This window comes from Pagrus pagrus (genome assembly GCF_965226575.1).
Source record: "Pagrus pagrus genome assembly, chromosome: 1".
NCBI lineage: Eukaryota > Metazoa > Chordata > Actinopteri > Spariformes > Sparidae > Pagrus > Pagrus pagrus.
In genome coordinates, this window is record NC_140185.1 from 31,924,250 (window position 1) to 31,949,036 (window position 24,787).

The 24,787-nt window shown below is 40.0% G+C and overlaps 1 protein-coding gene across 1 annotated transcript; it reads right to left on the minus strand.

Moving 5' to 3' along the window:
- Positions 1-11,111: 11,111 nt before the first annotated feature.
- LOC311257808 (ubiquitin-conjugating enzyme E2 Q2-like) lies at positions 11,112-24,350 on the minus strand. Its single transcript, XM_084353703.1, has 14 exons — positions 23,917-24,350; positions 23,633-23,816; positions 23,138-23,242; positions 21,422-21,544; positions 21,018-21,071; positions 20,452-20,592; positions 19,719-19,803; positions 19,007-19,067; positions 18,823-18,913; positions 18,669-18,727; positions 18,468-18,516; positions 18,248-18,343; positions 15,938-16,004; positions 11,112-14,425 (listed from the first exon to the last, which is right to left on the minus strand). Exons 2-14 carry the CDS (start codon positions 23,789-23,791, stop codon positions 14,394-14,396), a joined length of 1,122 nt encoding a protein of 373 aa, XP_084209829.1. The 5' UTR covers positions 23,792-23,816; positions 23,917-24,350; the 3' UTR covers positions 11,112-14,393.
- Positions 24,351-24,787: the final 437 nt, after the last annotated feature.

Consider the following 24,787-nt stretch of genomic DNA (forward strand, 5'->3'; position numbering starts at 1 on the left):
CATGGACACACACTGGTAGGGCAGAGAGGATAATTATCGACTGGCTGCAGAGTTAAAATACACTGCCAATCAAAAGCATCTGAGAAACCGACTGTCTATTTTAGAAATTCTGGTTAAATGCTAAACAGTGTCAGTGTGAATTCATTGCAAATGGTCTAAATTGGAAAAAAGTACAAGGGAAGGTATAGATAGGTGAATTGGCTTGTTTTATTAATTCTGTGCAGGAGGACGAGCGCTTGATTTTTTTAATATTTAACCTTCAAGTTCAAAGAAATCCCCAAGAAGGACTTTAAAAAAAACCCATTCATTTATTCCTCCCAAAGTTCAACAAAGCAGATAACAAACTAAGAAAGAAAATAGTTCCAGTACACCAAACTAGTAACTAGACCATGGTTTCTGGAAAGAGACATTGCTGTTGAATTTTTCAAATGTAATTTTTTTGGGCACTTTGAGCACCTCAAGCCGAGTGCGATCTATTTCCATTATATTCAAGAGATAGTGGACGTCTCCACAGCCGATTTCTCCCAAACTCTGCAGCTCACACCAAAATAATCTATGTGGATGAATAGCAAGAAGAGGAAAAAGATGTATTTTTGATTTTGGGGATTCCCTTAAATCTCCTGCAACTGCTCACAGATCTTTTTGTTTTCTTAATTTTTTGACTTGTCATGACAAAAAAAGTGCATGTGTCGTTAACAACATTAACAATTGTCCCATTCCGCTAATAGTCTCAGTGAGTTGTGACAGTGAGTCAGGACACACAATAAGAGGAGCCTCCAAATGTTAATTAATTATTCATTATTAATGATTATTTAATGATTAAAGTCATTATTTACACCTGTGTGTTCCCTGCAAACACATGTCAAAATGTCTGCTGTAGAAAAGTTGAAATGTGTCTGTTGAACGTACTGACGGTCGAGAACTTACCGAATCATATTAACACCAATAGCAGAAAACAAATATTTATGGGGTGGCCTGTCCTGATTGTATATCTTAATCAGTGCCTCATTGAATGCAGGTGTGCCGTATGGTATAACTAGTTATATCCACGGTTTAAAAATGAAAGTGTCAAACGTGCACATATTATTTTCATGTGTTGTATAAGATTTACAATTGTAGTTAATTCACATTCATACATTTTGGTGTAAATATTCATCCTGCTGCAAAACTGGTGCTGTAAGTGCAAATCGACATTTGTGCATGTTTGGATCTAAATCTGTGCATTTGTCAGACTCATCCTGGAAACAAACAAACAGCACCAAGTTTTTATAGCGGGTGTCGATGTGGGTTGTAACCAGATTGTAGTGTAGGAGTGCATGTCAGCACAGAGAACACTGGTTTTATATTGTTGGCTCATGAATATAGCTGGCTTTAAACAAATGTCACGTCTGTTTGAAGCACTCATTTGATCCTTACAAGACTCCACCAGAGTTCCAATTAACATTTTTAAAACAATACATTTAGACCAACAAAATATTTAAACGTGTTCATAAACTTTAATGGGTGTATCACATTAAATGCAAGTCATTCAGTCTGTACTGAGCAAAAGCTAAGCAGGAACAAGAAGCAGATACCGGGGGGCTACCCACCTTGCCTTCCTTTCATCTTTTCTCGCGAGTTAGAAATGGATTTCAAACATGCATTTTTAATTGCGATATTTCGTGACACAGCATACCTAAGTCTGTAAATGGTTTGGTTAAGATCATGCATGTTTGAAATCCATTTCTAACTTTTTAGGCAAATAACCCTCTATGAGAAGTCCTCTGAACAGGATAATTATAGGGAATTGTTGTGTTGTTGCAATCATGCAAACAGTGAAAGCAAACAATTGCTTTTCTCATTGTTTGACTGCTGCATCTTTGTTGCATGTGGTACTAATGTTTAATGCAAGCTTTGATCACCTGAAAAGAACAAAATCCACCTGCAATCTGATGATTTTTACTTTTTAAAATATTACTTCAAATTTAAAACTATAACAGTGATAAATTTGACCTGGAGACATGATACTGGCCATTGTAAGATGTTAAGAAAGTGGCTCAACCCAGTTGCCAGAATACAATGCTGGCGTTTTACGTATCTGCCAACGATCACATCAACATTTCTACAATATGTCATACCATGCTCAGATACATGTATGAGCTCACTTTCATGTCAGGAGACAGCTAGGTAAAACTGCTGCCAAGCCAGAGACCACTGTTCAAGAGTGGTGGTGTTTTAACATTTCAAAGCACCGATGCCTAAATGCCTATCTGCCAGACCATGAGCACGGTTATGAAAAGTTACAAATTGAACATAAAGAAACTTTAAAGTTTAAAATATATCAGTTTTAGCATATTATTGAAGCTTTCAGAAACATACCTTGACAACACTTATTCTAAGGATTGGCTCGCTTTAGACCTCTTCACTAGAAATGCAAGCTCATACTGGCTCGATACCCTGAAGAGGTCCTCACAATGTAAGAATACGTTTAAAGAGTCCCTGTAAAGGGCTGCAAGGCTGTGCGTGATAATAACTGTTGTAGTGGTAACTACAGCAACAAGGAACAAACAAAAGATTAGCCTACTTAACCTAATATAATGAAACAGTAATGAGTCTATGCCCTGAAAAAGCTCTGCATAAGCCTACAAGTCATGGAAATGTGATTTTGGATCCATTTGGGAAGTCTAGATCAGTTTTTTTCAGATCCAGAATCAAAATAACAAAAGTTTGATTTTATTTCTTTATCGCTACAACAACACAGGAAGTGTTTTGGCCTCCACAGTAAAGGTCACAGTATGCACTCATCACTGGGGGTGGTGGCGCTCGTTAACTGTAGACAGCTGTTAGGAGCTCCAACTAAAGTGGAGGAGATTTGTAAGGTCTTAAATTGATACACTGAGCTTAACACATCATTGCAGCAACAAACAACTGCATTATTAATGAATTAAGATGTTCATCCTACTGCCATATATTTTGAACTGCAGAGAAAAATTGCAGGTTTTGCAAGACGTGTAATTCAAAGCACATCCCAGAAGGTATTTGTATCTACTTATCTTTGGTAATATGTACATTAAGATCCCACACAACTTCTGACTTGAGGAGAGAGTGCTGCTTCTTTAGACGCCTTTGAATCGATGCTCAGACAATAACTCAGTTCCATCTCTTGTCTAGTCAGGAGGCTGTATAAGGGAATCACGCTAAGATGGATGCTCCATTTCACTGAGATCATTGCTTTTCCTATTGATCGTCCCATGCAGGTCCAGCCTGAGCCCAGAGAAGATGTATATACACAGGAGTAGAGGAACATAACATGCATCCACTGCCCCGAGCTCTCCCACACACACACACACACACACACACACAAGCTGATGGGTCAAAGATGTATTTTAACCAAACTAATTCCCATTAAGACTGTCTAGCTGTTGTTTGTGACGCTAGCTGGCGATCTATCTTGTTTTCCTGTGTGTTTTCCTTCTTGTGTGTGCGTGCTTCTTTGTCTCCACACCGCAATACCAACGTCTCTGCTGTCATCTCTGGCACACGAGTCATGCAAAAGGTACGAGGAGGCACTATCTCATACAGGAATGTTTGGTTTTGTTGTCCTTTTTGTTCTGTCTGGAGGAAACTTTCTGCTACAGTGCCCACACAGTATTGAGTAAGCATCTGGAATGAGTCATAGCCCCTCTAATGGAAATCCATTTAGCTCGGTCTGAAGTATAAGTCTGCGCAGGGAAGCATATCGTCACGCTGAACTGAACCCCTGGCTATCTTTCAGCAAAGGGAGGACAAGCAAGCAACGCTCAAGGTGAAAAGACCAAAACGATCAAAGAAAAAGGTATTATTTGTTCATTGGGAGACCAAACAAAGAAAAATAGTCCAGGTGTTTGGAGGTGACGGCATCTTTATCAAACTATTCTTTAGTTTTAACAATTCTCTCACTGGGGACAGCTAATGACCATCTTCTTATGCAGTGAATGTGAAGCCCAGAGCCTCGCTTGATTGAAATCCGTGTGTCCTCTGAAAGAATGATCGGATCTGAATGAGAAGAGCCATGAAAGCTCGGGAATATGCAGCAAAATACAGATCCATGGATCATTAATATTTACATATACTTCAAGCCAGGGAGAATTGGATTTTGAGGCTGGCCTTTTAGTGTAATATATGCACTCCGGCTCTTGATTGTGACGTGGCGGCAGCCTGAGAGGCAAACTGTGAATACATTTGAAGTGAATCTTTTAATGGAGACATGAAAGAAGGCCTGTGAAGGTCAGTCTCTCGGTGATGGCTGCGAACAATTGTGCTCCCCCAAAGTGTTTGGGTTACTCAGAATTAAATAAGACTGGCTTTTCCCCCTCTAAAGGGGAAGAACTGTAATGTATTGACTAAATTGTGCAGTCTTCTCCTTTACCACTGGAAATATGAAGCTTAGTGTTGAACATAATTGAAATGTAGAATTGCTGCCGGTGGATAAAAGCAGTGACTCTCTTGAAGCTCTGTTCAGGAATATAAAATAAAAGCACTTATATTCTTTACTTTATGCAATAAGTGTTTTAACACTCTTGTTTTCACTAACCTAGATTTATTAAACTTATTCTGCAACATATAAAACCAATCAAGAAAAACACTTTATGGTAATATACACTATCATTTTGATTATTCCTATTAAAGTGACAGCATAACTGCTGAATGAGTAATGAGCTCCATCACATTTTTAATCTCTTTTCCTCTCTTCAACTTTTAGTATTTTTGTTTGGTGTGTGTGTCTGTGTGTGTGTGTGTGTGTGTGTGTGTGTGTGTGTTAGTTCAAGAGATTTTATGATTCATTTGTGATTCTGTGCTCAATCTCAACCCGCCATTTATTTTATATTTGCCTGTCTTTTTGCAATGTATACTGATCAGTCGCTGTTTTCATAATCTCATAATACTATCAAACTTTGCTTGTTTATATGTTTATAGCGATACATCTGTTACATGCGAATGTGCCGTTTGAAAATCACAATATCACATGTGAATTGAGCATTTTGTGATTTGGCTATTTTTACGTGTGAACTAAAATTTTAACTGCGAGAAGAAAGTAAAGTCACATTTGAACTCGTAATGTAAAAGTTATTGGCTTTTTCACATAATAGTGTAAATTTTTCGCTTGAGAGATTTATGTTTTCACAAGTGGATTAGAATTTCCCCACGTGGAAACACTGATCTTTTTCCAGCACATCTTCATACCAAACAAATAAATAGGTGGATTGCCAGCGACTCCTAAAATGATATTTATATATTTTATGTGACCTCTGTCATACACTCATAGTTTTGTTAGGTTTAGACAATAAAACCACCTGGTTAGGTTTAGGAAAACATTGCGGTTTGGGTTAAAACCTCTACGTTACTTCTTTAACTTCAGTTACAAACATACCTACATTATGTATGTCACGTAACTTCACATTAGTATGTTAAAAGAACTCACCATTAACTTCCAGTTTCACACGTGACATGATCAGCAGTCTCCTGAATGAAAGTCCTGTGCTTTTTCAACCCAGCCGTCCTTCCCCGACCTCCTCCCTGTACGGACCTTTCACTTTTTCCACGTGTAGACTAGCATTACCACAACACATGGCAAACAAAAACCGCATGAAATTTACTTTTTCCACATGTAAATTCCACATTTTCATACATTTTCACGTGTAATTGTCGATTTTCACATGTGAACTAAAACTTGGCGTGAAATTTTCACCGGGAATTTTTTTGTTTTTTGTTTTTTTACATGTGATTTAAAAATTTCACATAAGAAATTCACAATTTTTACATGCAAATTACAAACTTTTCCTGTTTTTCACATTTAGATTAGCATTCCCCCATGTGACAAAATGTTCTTTACATTTGCCACTGCATGATATTTATACACTCCATCCTAGTGTAATATGCACACGTTTGGTTCCTTTGACACTATCTTTTACTGTAGTATCTATTTGAGTCAGCCTGGTATGGAATTATGTTCCATGAAACTACTTTTTGTATGTTCTAAGCATGTTATCTTTTGTGTTGGTTATCTCCTGTTATTTTATTGTTTCATTAGTTTGTATTTGTTTCACCATTATTATCTGGGTCATGGGAATACCTCCTATTGGCTGTGGCTACTATATAGGTGGGGCCACATCATGTTGTTTGTTGTTCGGGGGAAGGATGAAGACCTAATAATGGAACCATGTTTGCTTTTTTTAATGATATAGCCACTATAATGAAGGCTTTTTAGTATTTCCTTACTCGTTTGGATACTTTTTCTAGTTTGAGGTGCCTGGATGGCCTCTGGTTTTCGAAGTACACTATTTTCACTATGTGCTTTGTATTTTTACAACTAGAGAAGTTATGTACAGTCTGTTGTTTATGGACTGTCATACATGACACTGGTGCTGTTTGTATGAACTGAGGACCAGAACATCACATCTACAAGTGATCGACTTTGCAGGACTTTTGGGTTTAAACTCATAAAACCCCTAACAGTCCACTGTGCAAATTAATTCTGCTGTTGATTTGAGTAGGAGGGAAGCTCCTCTGAGTCCATCCAACAAAAAGCTGCCCTGAATTACTTCAAGTATAAACATAGAGTTCCACACATATACAGCATATTTTATTCAGTAGCCATTCACAGTGCTCCCCCTATGAAAATTATAATACACCACACATTGCTATTCACCACTAACAGAAAATCTGAATATATTATTCTTTCTTCATTCAATATCTATCCTGATTTCCAATTTCCCCAGTGCTATAACCTGTTTTTGAAAAAGGTTTATACCTCTGCTTTTGTGGGGATTAACCTCCCCACTCCAATTTCATATATTTTCTTTATTTCTTTTCTTTTTTATTGAATACAAATCTCAAAGTATGTGGAAAATAACATCTCAGGCTTACATTTAAAAAGAATGTCTGGCTGTTAATGTAAGAGGAAATGTAGTGTTTTGGTTCAGCAGCAACAAAGTGTGATGTGTGGAGACTTTTACGGCTGTATAGTAACAGTGTCTGAGGGGGAGGACACCTGTCTTATTGCTCTCCAGATGCTCTGCTCTAAAATCAGGTCATTCAGAGTCACAATGGGACTGGTTCTTCTTCAGCCACTGACTCTGCCTCCTCTTTCAGAGCCAGACGTCATTACTGCAGCTCTGTGCCTGTGTTCGCCATTTACTCTAACAAGGCTCACACAGACCCCTATAAAACTGTTGGCTGTCTATTAATATCAGGAATCACCTGCTGTCTGTAAAAAGCATCTGCTTTTTGTGTCTATGCTGCAAACACTGTTTAAAGCAACTTTGGGACACTGACCAGAGGAGTTGGCAGGAATGGATTACATTAATTAAACGGATCTTGGCGAGAAAAAAAAGATGACTGCAGGCTCTTGCAGTTAGTTACATACTAATGAGTCTGTATAGTGAAGATTTCTTCTTACTCTTCTCACTCCTCTTCCTCTTCAAGGACACTTCTTACAAGTGTCCTAGAAGAGGAGAGAAACTTTTTGATTGCAAGATAATGACTGAAACAAAGTTTGAGATGATAACAAAGCTTCTTAAAAAAAACAGTATTACAAGTACTGCGAAAGTGGAAAAGGCTTTTTATATTATCACCATTATGCTAATTATTGTTGGATGGATGCAAAATTGGTGGTTAAGGATTTCAAACTGGGATCAGCTGGGACTCCAAAAGGTTACTGTTTCCGGACAATAAGTCATTTTTCACTTTTGGTTTTGGACAGATTAAACACACAGTTTTGTTTAGTGTTTCATTTAGAGGTGTCAGGTGAGCAGTTTCCCCTGTTTCCCCTGTTTCCAGTCTGCATGCTAAATTAAGGTAAGTGGCAAAAGATTAACAAAGCAAAGGGGCACTATGTAATTTTCGAGAAGAAATTCAAACTCAGGATTTTAATATTTACAATATTAATGAGGTAATAACACAAACTCAGAAATGTTTATTTTTTCCATAACTGAATAAACTAGCTGTTCAATAAGGTCCCCAGACCCAGCAGGGTCTGCCACATATAAACAAAGTAAAACAGTATGAAATTATATTATCATTATAATATTATTATTATGAACTTATGTCCTTTAAGGTCAGTTTGTTCATTCAGCCATGAGTCAGTCCATGAAGATCTTTCTCTTCTGATTAAAATTTCTTCCCCAAAACTACATACTGCACCTTTAAGTCTTTTCATCTAACTCTCAACACAAAATTCCTTAAATGTTGAGCAATTCCTTCAACGTATCTGCAAAATGTGTCTGATGGAGGGGAATCTATGAGGATCAGCAAAGGAAAAGGTTATAATCTTCACATCTTCTCTGATACGTTCAATCTGAGTCTGAGTTTACATTCAAATGTGTACGGCAGGCAAAGCAGTGAAAGTCAGGCTCTGATGGACGCAGCAGCTACCCCGCAGGCTATCAATCATCTCATGCTGATTCTGAATGCGGCCCCACCGTGTGCTGTGCTCTGGCCCAGGGTGAAGGAAGAAAAGTCAGCTATTTCTTGCTGTCTCAGTGTGGGCACCAGCAAGTTAATCACAGAGATGCACAGCCTCTCTCCTCCGGGCCCGGAGCCTCGACGGTCTCCTCACAGCGTCGTGTCTGAGGCGAGCGACAGGCTGGACAAACAGATTGGCTGGAGCTGGATAATGAGGCCTGCTCCTCTCCAGCCGAAAGGCCGGCAAGCCAAGCCCACACATAAACAAAAATAAAAACGGCTGCAATAATAGGCAATTAACTTTTCATTGGCGAACTGCCGATTTCCACTTCACGCTGTCCTCCCCCCCGACTGCGGTCTGCCCTTTGATTTTGAAGATTCCCGACATTATGAAAAAATACATTCTGATTCTTGCTTTGAGTGATTTCTAACTATCCAGGCTGCAGCAACATGATCGACCACAGACTCGATAGGTCACCCTGTTATCTACCAAGGCCCTCCAGCTTCTCATAAGAACTGCTGGGGATTGATTCGGCTATTTATCACAAACCTGACATCCATGAGGGCAGCGCTTGCCAACCCACCATAACAATATCTGACTCCAACACACTGATGGGAGACTATGAGCCTGTCCATATCAGACTGTATCCCATCAATAGCAGTCCTCTCATGGAAACAAATGACCTTATTATTCATTCACTCAACCTTGAAGGAAATGAGCTCATGAGTACAGAGATTGTAAGAGCAGGGATGAGTTTAATAATGGAGCACCAGCTGCTGACTGATGTTACAAGCAGACACAAGTTCGTAACTGTCACCAGTGACTGAAAAAAAAATAGCCCGGGGTTACAAGAGTGCTCCAATACCATCTAGTGGTGACTTATAACATGCACGCACACATAATCTTGTTATTCTATACTTGTGAGGACCCTCCTTGACATAATGCATTTCCTGGCCCCTTAACTTAACCTTAACCATCACATTTAAACCTAATAGAACCTAAATCAAAAAACAAATTACCACCCTTCAAACAGGCCTTTGAAATTGTAAGGACTGGCCAAAGTGTCCCCACTTTCCAAAAGTGTCCTCAAACTGTTGATTATCCTGGACAGTCCTCACTATGTAGCAAGTACAAGTACACACACACACACACATACAGACAGTGGAAAGCCAACAACCCATAAGTAGGTGGTGGGCATTGACAAAAGATAATCTATTTGTACAAAAACTAGGGAGGAAAAAATCTGTTCATCCCACTCACCCAGCACACCACCTGTTCCAGCTGTTACCCTCAGGAAGCCGCTATAAATCACTGCCCACCAACACAAAACAGATTTTTTTACCCAGTGCAACCCGCGGACCCTGAACTCCTCAGGTTCACCCGATCCACTACCCTCTGAACAAACTGCACTCGCTCTATCTCGGGTCTTGTTGTCATTGGTTTAACAGATTTATGAGACCTACATTGAGACCATTTATTGTACTTCCCAGGGGAGGAAGTAACTGATTACAGCTACTCAAATGACTTTAATAATGTAATTAAGTAATGTTGTTGGGTACTTACACCTTTATGAGTTTTTTTTTCAAGTCTGTAATTGTATTCATACTTGAGTATGCGTTGCACCATGTAATCGACTTTGTTACTTTTAAAATCATAATTGAATGCTGAGTACAATTTGAACTATACCTAAAAATGTCATCTGCATTTTTGTAGCCAGCAAGCTTATATAATCACAGATCAATGAAACAGAAACCCCTTTGATTGAATGCCTGCTATTGATAATGCATCAAACATCAATGCTTAAAAAGTAACTAGTATGCTGAGTAGTGTTTGGGAAGAATACTTAATACTTTTAGTTATTATTTTAATACCAATTGTTTTACTCATACTTGAGTACAGATTTTCAGTACTCTTTCCACCACTGGTGTTTCCTGTCATGATGATGGTCATGCATCTGAGTTGCTACACACCTGAAATGAAATGCACCTGCTGAGCCTCCCATTTAGCTGCATGATCAGGGCATTCGTTTTCAATGATCATGTCGGAGTTGTAATGCTTTGGCTTTAAGTATTAAGTCAATAGCTGGTATAATTTGTGACAACATGGGATTGAATATATGGAGTTTAAGTCAACAGTTATGCATTTTACAGACTGTGAGCTCCAGGTGAAAAATTAAAAAAGGAAATAAGGTTTTATCCTTTAAGTTAGATCAAGGAAGCAAACCAGAGGGGCACTGCCTCAAGTGCACTAGCTCAGCTCCTGAGGCAAATAGAGCAAGGACAGATGCACCCCAGGATGTTGACAGACAAAAACTGACATCTCGATCTTCTGGGAGAGAACACCATCTACTGGAAAACACAAGAAATACATTTCCTGCAGAGGCCAGGATCTGTGCCAGGATGTGTACATTAATAGTAGGTTGGTGGTTCAATCCCAGGCACCTCGTGGAACAAATGAAAGTTACCTTGGACAAAAGCATCTGCCAAAACTACAGTAAAGTTTGTATGATGTGCATTTGACCCAAAAGCTCAAAATCAGCTTGCTAATCAATACTTTTAACTGCTAATATTTAGGAGTGATACATTTTAATTTAATACCAGAGAGATTTTGGATAGATCACTCATCCAGGAAACACAGTTTTGTATTTGCTACTGATGAACATCGTTCACTAGAACAGAATGAGGAGATATTTCATAAAATTCTTTATTCATAAACTTGATGCAAGTTTACAAATTATTTTACATGGTCAAAATCACCCTTGCAATGGAAAAAAATGAAACCAAACCAAAGCATGCTAACAGTGCATAACTTTATAACCCGGCCACTGCAGTTAATGAAGCAAGGTAAAGAACCCAGAATCAGGCTAATTCAGACCTCAGACCCAAAATTTCGCTCACCAAAGCAGAGAAGGTTTTTTTGTTAGTCAGACGACGTGAGTTTGGTGTAAGAGAAGCTGTTATTCAGTGCACAACAGACTCGGGTACACCGTTATTCCAAAGGTCAGGTTCAAGTTGTGAGCTTACAATTGTTCTGATGGCACACCAATCTGAACTGCTACTTTTGTTGGGAGTCCTGGCATCTTTTAAAAAGGTAATCCAAGCAGGTAGGATGTCTTTGCAAGTCCACGTGTGTCATATATTATCTGACCTGGTTCGATAAGCAGCACACATGGAGAAATTATCCTGTGCGCTGATGTAGGAAGTTAAGTAAACAATTCATGAAAAATGGATACATCTAGTCTTTTTAAAACCACCCTTCCCAACCACCCTTTGCCTTCAGTAGCTTGGGGGGGGAAAAAAACACCCATTGATAATATTGACATGCAAAATACAGCAATATCAAAGAGACAGGGTAGACATGTTCTGAACCCCTCATCAAGCGCAGGATAATGTGAGGGTGGGAGCGAATCCCACGGATCCGATCAATCCAAAAACTTGCCTATTAATTATTTAATCAACCTCAACAGCATTCTGAAATTCTATGTGTGCGCAAGTCAACGGCAAAACACGCTGAGATGCCAACCTGGTAAAACATCATTTTTTAAATGGCCCAAAAAATACACTGACACATTCAATCTTGGGTTTTCGTGACGATATTCTGAAGCAATCCTTTGCAAATTCGAGTGTGCGGTATGTATTCCTGAGTTTGCTTCTCCAGAGAATGCAGGGGTGGGCGATGTGACCAGAGTGAAGTGATTAGTACGTTAGCGATGGAAGCACAAACTTACAACCATGCCGATGATTCATAGCCCACGATGAGATTTCGCTTGTGGTGAAACAAGAAAGGAGGACGACACTTGTTGTACACACCCTGCGAGTCTAAACAAATGCCAGACGCGTGCTGAATGTGAACAAGTGTAATTTTATACCCATCTCTACCTGTTTTGAAGATACTGGTGTGACTGAGGTTAATATCACTGAGAAAAATTCTAAAAACTCAAAAAACATGAGGAATGACTGTATGAATTAGCATAACTAAGCTTTCTATGCTGGTTTTTCAGGACAATATACTTAAAACAATGCAAGTAACCACACAATAGAACACCCACAACAAACGTGTAACTGCATTAATTGGAATGCTCCACACAGTTTTTCTGCATATTATTCACATTACATCAAAGACCCGGCACGCTGAGGGGTACAGCAGTGCTGAGAGTGGTTATGAATAGTAACCAGAGAGGTGGTAATGGGAAGAGCTGGGTCCTTTCCTGTGGCAAATGGGAACAAATATTTATCAAACCTACACAGAGATTCTGGAAACGGAACAGACTCCAGTCGATCTTCCCAGGTGTGAAGCCAGAAGGTATATCGTCGAGACTATTGCTGTGAATTTTGAAACTCTGGCTGCAGTTTTACACCCAGCCATGAGGTCAAGGAAAAGTCAGAAGGTAAAGGTCACTTTTTTTTTTTTTTCTTTTTCTTCCTCAGACTGTTAGGACTGCAGGATTGGCAAAGTGCTCAGGATGTGAACCAGCTACAAGAACTAAGCAGGTGACTACACGGTTAAGCTGTTAAGACTAATTTTTCTTCAGTACAACAAAACTCCACGAGACTGTGTCTTCACTGCATAGCCTTACTGAGGTTCATCCGGTTTGAGTGATTAGATATGAAAAGCCAAACCTCTGGAATGCCAGAAAACAGCTGTGTCTGTGCCATTATTGTTACGGCCATTGTAGTTAAGAGGTGCCATCAAATAAAGGGGAATGGTACGGTCAATGTCGCCAATAACATGAGGATTACAAATCAATATAAAAACAAACAACAAAACCGCAGTAGTCATTAAGCTTACATAAGAACATGGCGTACTTTTGTTTCCTTCTGCAAGAGTATCCATGAAGCAACTTTTTCTTATTCTAAATGGGTCTTGCAGTGCCCCTGCTGTTAATAGTCAAGGGTATATAGTAATACAGTCTCTGCCCAGCCGAAGACCCAGACAAGGTTACATTATAAACAATTAAATCCTTTTGCAGAAATACAAATTTACATGTTTACACGTGGAGTTAAAATCAACTACATTACAGTGTGATCAAATCCAAACACGCCCCTGCTTTGCCTGGTCATGTTTCTTGTGTTGCCAGCCTAGCCACACACCAAACCTCTCCTGCAGGGAGTTGTCCAGTTGCTGGTTGCGATGATGATGACAGTGGTCTCCAAACTTTGAAGCATCAGCAGGATGCTGTTCTTCCATTATGGGCTGTCCCACCCCAGGCTGCAAAAGTCTCTTTATCTTCCTCCCCCACCTCAGGGCTTCAAGCTTTAAAAGATAAGAGGTTTGAAAGCAAGCGAGCCTCAGAAGCATGTTACTCCAGAGGAGGGATCTTGGCATTACAAAGATAATACATGAGCACAATATTACAGAGGCCGTCCATGGAGAGAAGAGGCATCAGGTCTTCCCACCACCAGCAATTTAAATGTCCTTCCCAGCCACCACTGCATCACATCAGGGCATGTCGCATGCCATTCTCAGATCCAGTCTGTGGCCAGAGAGGCAGTGTCCGGCGCCCGGAGCGTCAGACAGCTGGATAAAAGCCATGCCACACCTTTCAACTCACAGCCAGCAAGTAACCTTGGCATGCTCAACGCCGAAACCAAAGGGTGACTTTACACCATATTTAGTCCACCGTTTTCCTGGAGTACGGGATGAATGTCGCGATGAAAAAAAATGAGCTTGTAAAAGACAACAGATGTACAGAGAGATAAATATCTGAAGAGAAGACACCCTTGCGAGTAGCCGATGAGCTTGGATGTAGGTTTCAGGTAGGGGCGTGTGTGTCTGTGTTATGTGCTAGTATCAGGGTGGTCGCTGGATGAGGAATTTGGTTTGGAGTTCAAACTCTCATGTAGAGAACAAAATGGTTTGCAGGACAAAAAAAAAAAAAAAAGTATTGGTCGCAAGGGGAATAAAAAGAAGGAGAAAAAAAAAAGAAAATCGAAGACATGTGGTCCCAGTGCAGGAAAGGCAAGAGTCTGTTTTAGCCGTCCTCCTTTGGGGGTGTGTACCAGCCTAAAGAAAAAATAACGCACGATTAGAAAGACTGACATAACCAATCAATTGTCACCATGATACCAGGATTACATTAGATGATTTTGCATGTGCATTGTTGTCTGCCTCACTGGCTTGTACCTTAGAAACAGGTCTAGTAAGTGCAAGAACCAAAGCACCAGTAAAGTGTTCAGTGGTAAGACCCAAGGGCTCATATGATTCAGAATTGTAAAAAAAAAAAAGCTCAGCCAGGCTTTTGGCTCTCAACTTTTGTATTTTGCTACAAAGGAATAAAGCTCAATGTAGCCTGACAGAGTAAAAGTAATTTACATATTTTCACCTGCAGTTCTGGTTTTTAAAATGCAGTGAGGTGTTTGCACAGAGGTCAAGGACAACAACAAAAACCTGCATTAATGACCAACTCTGAGCCACTGACTTACCAGTGCTGTGCCTCAAATAAAGTAAACTTTCCAATGTGAATGTTGACTCTGATCTTTCTGCTTCTGTTGTCCATTTTATGTCGCTGCATATTTTTGGATTTCGACCAAGACTATAATCATTTTCTTTTTCAGCCATGCTTGTAAATAAGTATCAACTATAATTAAAGTCGCATTCAATTAACTGGTTTTCATCAGATTTGACTTGTGATTCTATACATGTCCATATATTTTATGTACCAGTGACCATTAAAATTGAAGTTCTGGCTCTCCCCTTTCATTTAGATAGGGGCCTGGTCTTGTTAGCCCGAGATAACTGCCTCTGGGCGTTGCCAAGATGGATGCCGAGTGGCAACCTTGCCTTAAAAAAGGACTTTGCTACTATAAAATAATTTACTATGAATCTAAATAAACCAGCAATAAATAATATCAGCTGTTCAACTTCTCTCCCATTATACAGTTTAGTTCAAATTAGCAGATATTTACTGTCAGGTTTAAAAAACACATACACAGAATAGATTAGGCTGAAAATTTGTCTTGCTTCTTCATGTTACACTCTCCTGAAACCAGCAGATTTTTAGCTTCAGGCAAAAGGTCTGAATAGTCGAGTTTGTTTACTTTTTTGAATCAAATCTGTTTATCAAGAGTCGTGTACACAAACATTACTCTACAACAAGGAGGATAAACAGACGTTTACACACTTCAGTATTCATATACTGTAACAAACACTTGCGTAACACTAGGCTCCAATAAGACCTCTAAAATGAACAGCGGCCTCCTGTTAAGGTAAAAGCTCTTATTGACCCAAGTGTAAATAATGGTAAACATGAAATATGAACTAGTGTCAGTAACAAGTGAATAGTGTTGCCTCATCACAAGCATGGTGTACCTATAGCCTCCTTGTATAAAGCCCTAGAACCACTATACCAGTCACAAATTGACTAAGAATGGAGACTACATGTTGTCCATGTTTGGTCCATACACAAGACTACAAGCACTAATTTTGCTCAGCTTTGATGCATGGGAGGGATTTGGTTTCAGTAAACAAGGTCAGTAATGCCCTCCGTATGAAACCCGAGACAAAAAAAACACTCACCGTTCTTTTCGTGGATCTGAACCAGGGATTTGTAGGACTGCTGTGCTCTGGCGAGATTGTACTGGTTCTGCATTAAAAGAATGAAAATGAAGTCAACCTTAGAGTGTTTATGATGACTGTACAGATCAAGAAATAGCAGTGACAGCTGTTTTCTATAAGGAAAGAAAAGCTTATCTAACTATCTCTCATTTTAAGAACAGTACCCAGTGTGTGGTGCACGATAATGAACACACATTCTGCCCTTGTTTGACCATTCGTAGCAGACTGCTTTCACGCACACCTGGTCATTACCATTCACAGCAGACCTTTAGTTCTCCACACGACTGCTTAACCACCAAATTACACAAGAGTTTGTACAAATCTATATGATACAGGTTCACTTTGAGTTTCAAACCTGAAGGACTTTGTCTGAAGACTATTAGTTTGATCATAGAGATTAAAATTCATCCACTGAATAATGCTGTCTAGTTCTCAGCTGTTAGGTAGGACTCATTTGCCCTGACTTGCGACTAAAGACCGTTTTCAAACTAATTAGCATGGCCGCTAAAACAGCTCAGCCACCTTCACTCCAGCAAGAAAAAAAAACATTTTACTCTGGGAGAATTCGACAGTAACAAGGACATGTCACTAGGAGTGGTTAATATCCAATAAAATAAAGTCTTAACTGTAGCATAGTTGGGCTGCTGTGGTTTTGTAATGTGTCAGAGCTCAGTACTTCTGCCAACTAGTCAGTCAGGCTCATAGTAGAGCAACAAAAATGACTTGCATGCCTGCACTGGTAAAAAGCTTGTACCAAGATGTTACTGTGGTTTTTGCAAACTTTCCTACCTTACTGGCTACTCCACAAAATTGTTAGCAAACCAAGTTACAAGTTATGAGATATATTTTCCTCTTTTTAGGTCAATGGTTTGTCAATGGTTCATTACCATGGAAATATGGCTTAGTTAAAAGTTAACTCTTTGGATTTACACTGTGTAATACCCCTTTCGAACTGGCAAAAGAAACCCACTTACACTTGCCAACATCTGGCTTTTGTGTTCAATATGAATGTAAATTATCAGGATTTACTCAATTAACCCTGCAGTAGTCGCGTGTATTTATCACCTCCAGCTCGGCTATGATGTGGACACATCCTCCGGGTGAACACAATAATTTACTTTCCTTTTCAGGCGCGATGCCATGACGTGTGTTGAGGTAAAAGCCGTTGGCTTGTTAATAATTTTCCATCCGTCTCTGTCAAGCAGCGCTGGAACACATTGATGCCGCCGAGTTTGAAAGATAAAAAAGTAACTGTTGTTTGTGGCTTCTGTGTGGTCTGAGCCTCATCGGCTGCCTGACTCTCAACAATATCAGTAACAAATCAAGATGTCTCACTCCTCTCCTCTACACACCAACAGGTATAAAAGTGGTATAAACTATATTTCATGAACGATTCTTAAATAAGCTACATGTCCACCTTTTCATACTTAAGTGGATGCTTAACCCTGGGTGAGACAGGACCTGACAGCAGGTTGTCTAACATGTGTTGACTTATTAAAACGGACAGCAAACAAGCAGGTTTAACCCAGGTCACTGTGTTGATCTTTAAGTGGTACATGTACAATTCAGAAAAACTCCCTGAGTTTAAAAAATCCCTGAACAAGTACTTTCCCCTCCAGCACCACACAGACGTCAAACTTCTGTTAGGCATTGAGGTGAAAACTGTGAGGGGTTCAACTTTTGATAAAAAGCCTTGAAAAAGCTATGATCCATTTATCCATGGTTCCCAGTTTATATATATAAAAAAAAGGATTTCAGTAGCGGCTGTCAGAGGGAAAATACCTCTTCCATGGAAACAATACAGACTTTAACATGTAAATATATTTTAATCATGGCTGCATGTAATGCTCACCAAGCATTTAATGGATTGGGGGGGGAAGCTAGTAACACAGAAATGGGATTTGCATCTATGAGACTACGCTTCTGAGCGGGACTAAATATAAATTTATGTTTCCTCATTACTTCACATATCAAACTCAGAGAGAAGCCTGCAGTCAGATTAGGTGTCATTACAAAAAAAACCAAAAACACAAGTACAAGTGAAACCAAATGCAAACTGCAGCACAAAAAGACAAAGCCTCTACAGTGGCCGTCCCCGCTGATGACACACTGCACCTCCCACCCGACTCCACAAACACATTAAGAGCCAGAGAACCAGGTGTCTGTGTCAGAGCACTGTCACTGTGGTCGACATCACTCATAATGTGAGCTCAGCATTATCACAGGACATTTCCTGACTTGAAATGAAACCTCTAGTGCTTCCTCACTTACTTTATTGGCTCCAAACTGCACTCTGGCTTTTCCTTTGACTAAAGTGGCATTGATCTGCATGATGACAGACTCAATGGAATAGGCACTGCTCCAGCCCTGCAATCAGGAAACCCAGTGTCACTGAGAGTATGTTTTAAAAACAGATATGAATACAATTCAAATTATACAGCGCTGTATTGCTTTAATTTAAGGTTTTAAAAAAAATGTGGCTTTGACAAACCTGTTTGGTGAGAAGTTCCATGCACAGGGCACCTCCTCCAAGAACGTAACTGAACACAAGGACAGGAAAAACAAATGATCAGAGAAAGAGGTATCACAACAACACAAAGAAGCTGTCTTCCTAAAGAAAAGGACACTTGAAAATGGTCCATAGGGATAGATGGAATACAGTGTGAAAAGTGTATCAGCTAAATGAACTCACCCTCCAGAAAGCACAGGCGAAACCACCCGGACAAACGGTGGATCAAAGGGGAAATTATCCTGTAGAGATGACCGGCAAAAAACATTAATTGACCAGCTTCAAAGACTCCTAAATGGTGTCTCATTTTCATCAACGCAGAGTCAATTTTACTCACTTTATATGAGAAGTTTAGTAAAATGTAATCCATTCCTTCCTTTTCCTTTAGGACTTGTAAATCACTGTGCAAGGGGCTATCTGGATCCACCCTGTTGGTCATTAAATGATGCAATCAGTCTGTGTTTATGCCAACACAGAGAAAAAGAAAGTAATGCTCGACACAAGATCCCCAAGTAACTTACGTCCTTAGTTTGACGTGCCATTCATACAGGCTGTCGTTGACAAGCTCGACTGAGTAGATGCCTGCCAGAAAAAAAAGGGAAAAAAAGATTAAATGGTAGTCCTCAGAGACGTCTCTCAATGTAAGTATCCAATCTCTTTTGTATTCTGCAACTAAATGGTGGATGCAGTAAAGAAAAACATAAAAATGTATTTCAACTGGTGCCTCCACTCTCATAGTACAAGATAATTGAGTGGCAATTATTTAAAGCCTTGCTCAAAAGCTGAGGGATTTGTACACCCATTTCTCTGTCTAGGTCTTAAAAACTCTTTCCAAGAGTATCATTTTTCTTTGTTAAGCTGCTGTGGAAAGTGTGTCAGTGTGCCTATAGCCATTACTAAAGCATGCAATGCACACGTGCAAATAACAGCAAAGAGTGTAGTAACCTACAGTTCTGCCACCACACCCAGCTGAGGGCGGAGCTGACCTCATAAGCAAAAGTCACAAAGAGCCAAGTACCTTTGAATTCTGCATAACATAACTTCCTCTTACATATTTATCTCTGATCATGTAAAACAGTATGGCTTGACGTTCACCAAATGTTGTCTGTCGCATCAAGAGGATAGAATTGGTGATTAGTGTGTGTGGGAGTTTGTGTGCTAGTTTTAGAAGAGTTATTTGCATGCGTTTGCTCCGCTCTGCATCAGAGCCGGCCTTTTGAGCAGTGTGCGTACCTGTCTTGTAACTCTGAGACCTATAGATCTCTCTAAGCTCCTTCATCAGACGGTCAGAGGCTTGCACTGAACCAGACACAGCTCCCTGCAAGACACAAAACAACTGTAACAATCAAGACCAAGAACACAGTGCTTTGCAATTCCCTGTGAAGGTAAACCTGTCATCTGTACTTAAGGTGGGCCGACATCAAAGAGAAAGCTTTATTTCTACTACACATCAGGATTTATATCAGTAAAAAAAAACAGTAAAAGAAATGCATGAAAACATGCTAAATTGAATCCATAGTTAGGAAGTTATTGTATTTTTGACACATTTTAGATACAGAGACAGCCTCAGAGCTGAGCCATTGAACAGGATGATGAGCAAGTTGAGAGCCCATCACTGAAGAAAAACACATCTTTGTCTAAGTTTATGCTGCCAAGAGCGACAGACGCTAAGACAAACCTGAAGATGTATTTCTAAACATATCTTTATATATCTAAAGATGTATAGGTTCGACAGAGGTGCACGCTGACAAAGAAGAGTCATAGTCCATACTGTCAGACATATTGTATGTATTAAATGTCCCATCACTGCCTAAAAAGGGCAAACCATGGGCAAACATAAATAATGTATACACTAAAATGTAGACTTTAACATCAACTGCAAAAGGTGTAAAGTTAGGTCCCAGATAATATGTTATCAACCATAAGCTCCTCAAAAAGACCTGTACTTCACTGAATCAAGACTTACATTTAAGTGGTCCTGCCTCTGGTTCTTTCGGATCTTCTCCAGGATGGCCAGATTTTCCTTCTCGATACCGTCATCCTCTGATTTTTTCCCGTCCACAGGCTCCTCCTCTTTCATTTCATAGTGGTCCAGATCCTCTATGTCCTGTTGGTTCAGATTTGAGATTTTAAAAATACTGTCTTCAGATTCTCCAGCAGTACATGCAACATAAAAAAAACAGCTCAAGGATTAAAAACAGAATCAGGTGAAAAGATGTGATGAAATGTCCTTGTTGATGACAATAACAGTGTAACAAAGAAAAACACTGACACAGTCAATATCCAGGGTGAGTTGATCTTAATCACCTCAAACTCTAAAGACAATAATCGCGTGAGTAATTGGCATCTTAATAACATTTTATGCTTTCCAAAAACACATTCTGTGTCATACAAGAATGCAAAAAACAGCCTAAACACTCCTGATGTGTGACTAAGATGTGAGGAAAATACACAAGAGTTTTATTACAGAACATCTAGCACAACCTCCACAGAGCATCACATAAGCTGTTTAGGTCAAAGATGATAACTTACCTCTCCCATCTCCTCTTCCTCCTCTTCTTCAGATGTGACCTCCTCTGTCCCATGCTATACACACACACACCACAAACAAGGCATTAAGTCAAGATGCATAAAGTGGTCTGAAGGAAGGTTTACTCACTAAGCTCTTTTTATTTTACATAAGATCCAAACACCTTTTACTGACCATGACCACAGGAAGAGCCTATTGATCAGCTTAGAGAACAATTTCACACAAATCACCACGGCCCTCTGTTAGCTGCTGTTTCATTATTGAGAATAAGTAGTTTTGAAGGGGATATTAGATATACAGATTTAAATACGATTCCTTAAAAAGTAATCAAATACAGGTTAAATGCAGGCGGCACCATTCCATGCCCTGGGGAGGTATTCGACAGGAGCTAACTAGACAGCCTTGCCTTTCGGTCTTGTCCCACAGGGCCTGCAGGGAGGGGCTGGTCCAGCATCTCCACATCTGGATGTTGGGGAAGGTTATACAGCCGACAAAGATCACAAATGAGTTTCTTCAACTGCTGCAAAAGCTAGGAAAAACAAACCACAAAACAGAGTTAGATCAACCATTTAATACTGCAAACGCAGCTACAAAGCGATGCCACGTGGCAGAAACACCATCGCAAACATTAACAATCGCAGATTGTAGTGTAAATAAAATGCCAGTCGGTTTGAATGTGGTTTAATACACGTATCTGAATGCAGAAGTAGCAATTCATGATTGTATACAACAAAAGGAATAATGACATTCATCAAGCACTGTGTTGAAGGGCATTCAAACCACAACTGTGGAATAATGTAAAATCTATTAAAGTTAGAGCCAGTTATTCACATATGACTTCAAAGTGCAGATTTAAACATACAACACGTATTTAAGAAGCACTGCAAGTAAAAGCAGAAGCACTGACATTGCGTGCACTCATACAAAAGGAGTCAGGCGACACAGTCATTAAGATGCTATCAGCTGGTGTGTTATGCATTCTCAAATTTGGTGCAGTTCAGATATAGGGTACTGCATAAACATCTGCACAACAGCAAGAAAATATACAGATCTTATCTATCCACAGGAGTTCATCAACAATCAACAATGTTGTATTCTTTAACTGAGTGTAGATGAAGTCATGGTGCAAACTGCAAACAACAAAAAAAAAGTCTTCTGTCCAAAAAAGCTGACAGCACTTCTATAAAAAGCTATTTTTTGTGTGTCCTACAAACAGAGCTGCATGAATAAGTAGGCTAACTAAGCTCAGGATGTCACACTGCACGTACTTTTACATAAGAATCTGCCAGTCACGGACTTTTTGCCCCAAAGGTCGTCCCAATAAGCTAATGACACGACCGTTTGGTCTGCCGGAAACCTGAGTGTCTGTACGTGCCAGTTATAAACATTCATCCGACTCCCTGCATGCAAAGTCACACACTTTTAAGCAGCACATACAAGCTGCTTGTTTATGCTTGAAGGCTGATAAAACACTTAACGCTCATTTAACACTAAAGTGGCAAAACACTAGTTCAACATAGCGCAAATCCTACAAGAAAAAAACAAACATTTAATTAAATATTGTCTATAATGCCATTATAAAAATCTAATTCTGACTGAATATAGTGCCTAACACATCTAAATAAGCAGCTGGCGAAATAAATCACAGTCCAAAGTGAAGGAAAATTATCTGTCTGCAGCTGATGAGGCTCAACACAGCAGGACGGCATTATGTCACAATAATGCAAAGAAAAAGCTCCTGCTGAGAGGCGCCCTGGTCAATACTTGTTTAGCCAAGCAATTTACTCAAGTCAAATAAAGTGAAGTCTTCTCAATCAGTCTCAAACACATTATGAAAGCCTCACTGCTGCAGCCCATCTCTGTTTTAACATAACCGGGGCAGTAAAATGATCTCCTTAGTCATTTTTGCTGACTTGATTGCTGCATCACAAGATAATGTCCGTGTTGTCGTGAGCACTCACACCACCACAAAACCTGTGTGTGTGTATGTTGAGGGCAGCATCCTCGATGACAGAGGTTTCTAAGGCTAACCATCGCAGTAAATAATACATCGACAGCAGTATATCAAAATCGTCAAGATCTCCTCAGTGACACAGTGAAACAAGCCAGTTAGGATACCCACCAGGGTGCTGCCTTTTCTCACATCTTCCAACCTCTCCAAAACTTGCGTCAAGCTCGGGTCATCAGAGTCCACAAACCATATCGGCGGCGTAGATGGATAAGATTCCTGAAGATGACAGAAAACGAGACAGTTACATCGACACATCTGACCTATTTACATGCGTGTGGCAGGGTTAAACAAGAGTGAACGAACGATGTAAAATCTGGGTTGACAACATTAGCATTCAGAGTGCAACGTTAGCCCACAGCTAGGGTAGCTTATCAGCGCAGTTTTAATGTTGGATTGCCAGAACAACAAACCCCCACCAAGCCCGTTAAGCTCCCACTGACACTGGCTTATGAAACTACGCAAAACCTGTCCCGCATAGCGTCAGATTGTACAGTTGTGGAGGTAGCCTGCTACCTGGCTAGCAGGTTACCCAAGCTAACTTTAGCTCGCTAACGACCAACAAGGGAAGTGTATAAATCCCGGCACTTGTGTTTCTGGCCCCCTTACCGTTATGTTACAGTGGATTATTAACAGCTTTTCTCCAGTTACATTAAACTGGCAGCTCAGCTCGTCAGGCTTCCAGTCAATGATCCTGAAGCGTTCGTGGTTTGGATCAAAAATGGACTCCAAAAACTTCAGTTCGGCCTTCAGCCCCGACACCGACATCTTCCACGCATCTCCGGCTGGGCCGCTGGGGAGGGGGAGAAGTCGGGACTTAGCTTTTAGCTAGCTAAAGCCACAACACGAATTCAGTACAGAATGGATGAAGGAGTAGCAAAGAGGTGACGGACTGCCCCGGTAGATGTAGCTGGGCACCGAGTACCAGCTATAAACAGCGTCCGGTCAAATTCCAGCGCAACCGGACAGATTTGCTGATGTACTTAGTAGCTAACGTTAGCTAGCTTCGGTTAGCATTTGAAAACAGCGCAGCGCTTTGGCAAAGATGCTAGCTAGCGAGTTAGCGAGCTAGTCCGTTGTTGTTGTCTTTCCGTCTATTGTTGTTGTCTGCCTACGATTACAACAGTTTAAGGCTCTGCGCGGTGTCCCGTGACCGTCTCCTCACAGTCCCATCGGACAGGTCTCTAGAGGTTATTTCACCGGAGAACAATCATACCAGCCCCGCGATCTGAACTTAAATCCCGCGGAAGGGACAGTGTTTTTCATCCCGGTGTACAACTGTAGCTGGCCTCTTGTGGGGTTTAAAGATGGCGTACTGCAATCTCTCCGTTCCCGCAGAATCCCAGCATTCAGCGCGTACTCAATTTATCTCAGGCGAGAAAATAAAGCAAAGTTTACAGCAGTATTTTTTTAATTATTATTATTATTTAGTCCAGTAACGTTATGCAGGACAATAGCTTTTATTTTATTTTATTTAAAAAAAAGAAATAAGAGAATCTATTTCCTGCTTCACACAACACACACAGGCCACTACAGAGTTAACTTGTGTAAGGATTGGCCCTCTCCACTGAAATATTCTGCTTTGGTGCCACAAAGATGGCTGAAATTGTTTATTATTGATATGATTTTTGATGCACTGGTAACTCAAAATTGGATTTATGACTCAGCATTAGTGTTCAGTAATCTTTACAATACCATGTTGTGGTGTTCATAGACATACATGTGCAAGAAATACGCTGCTGTTGTGTATTTTTTGTGTCACAA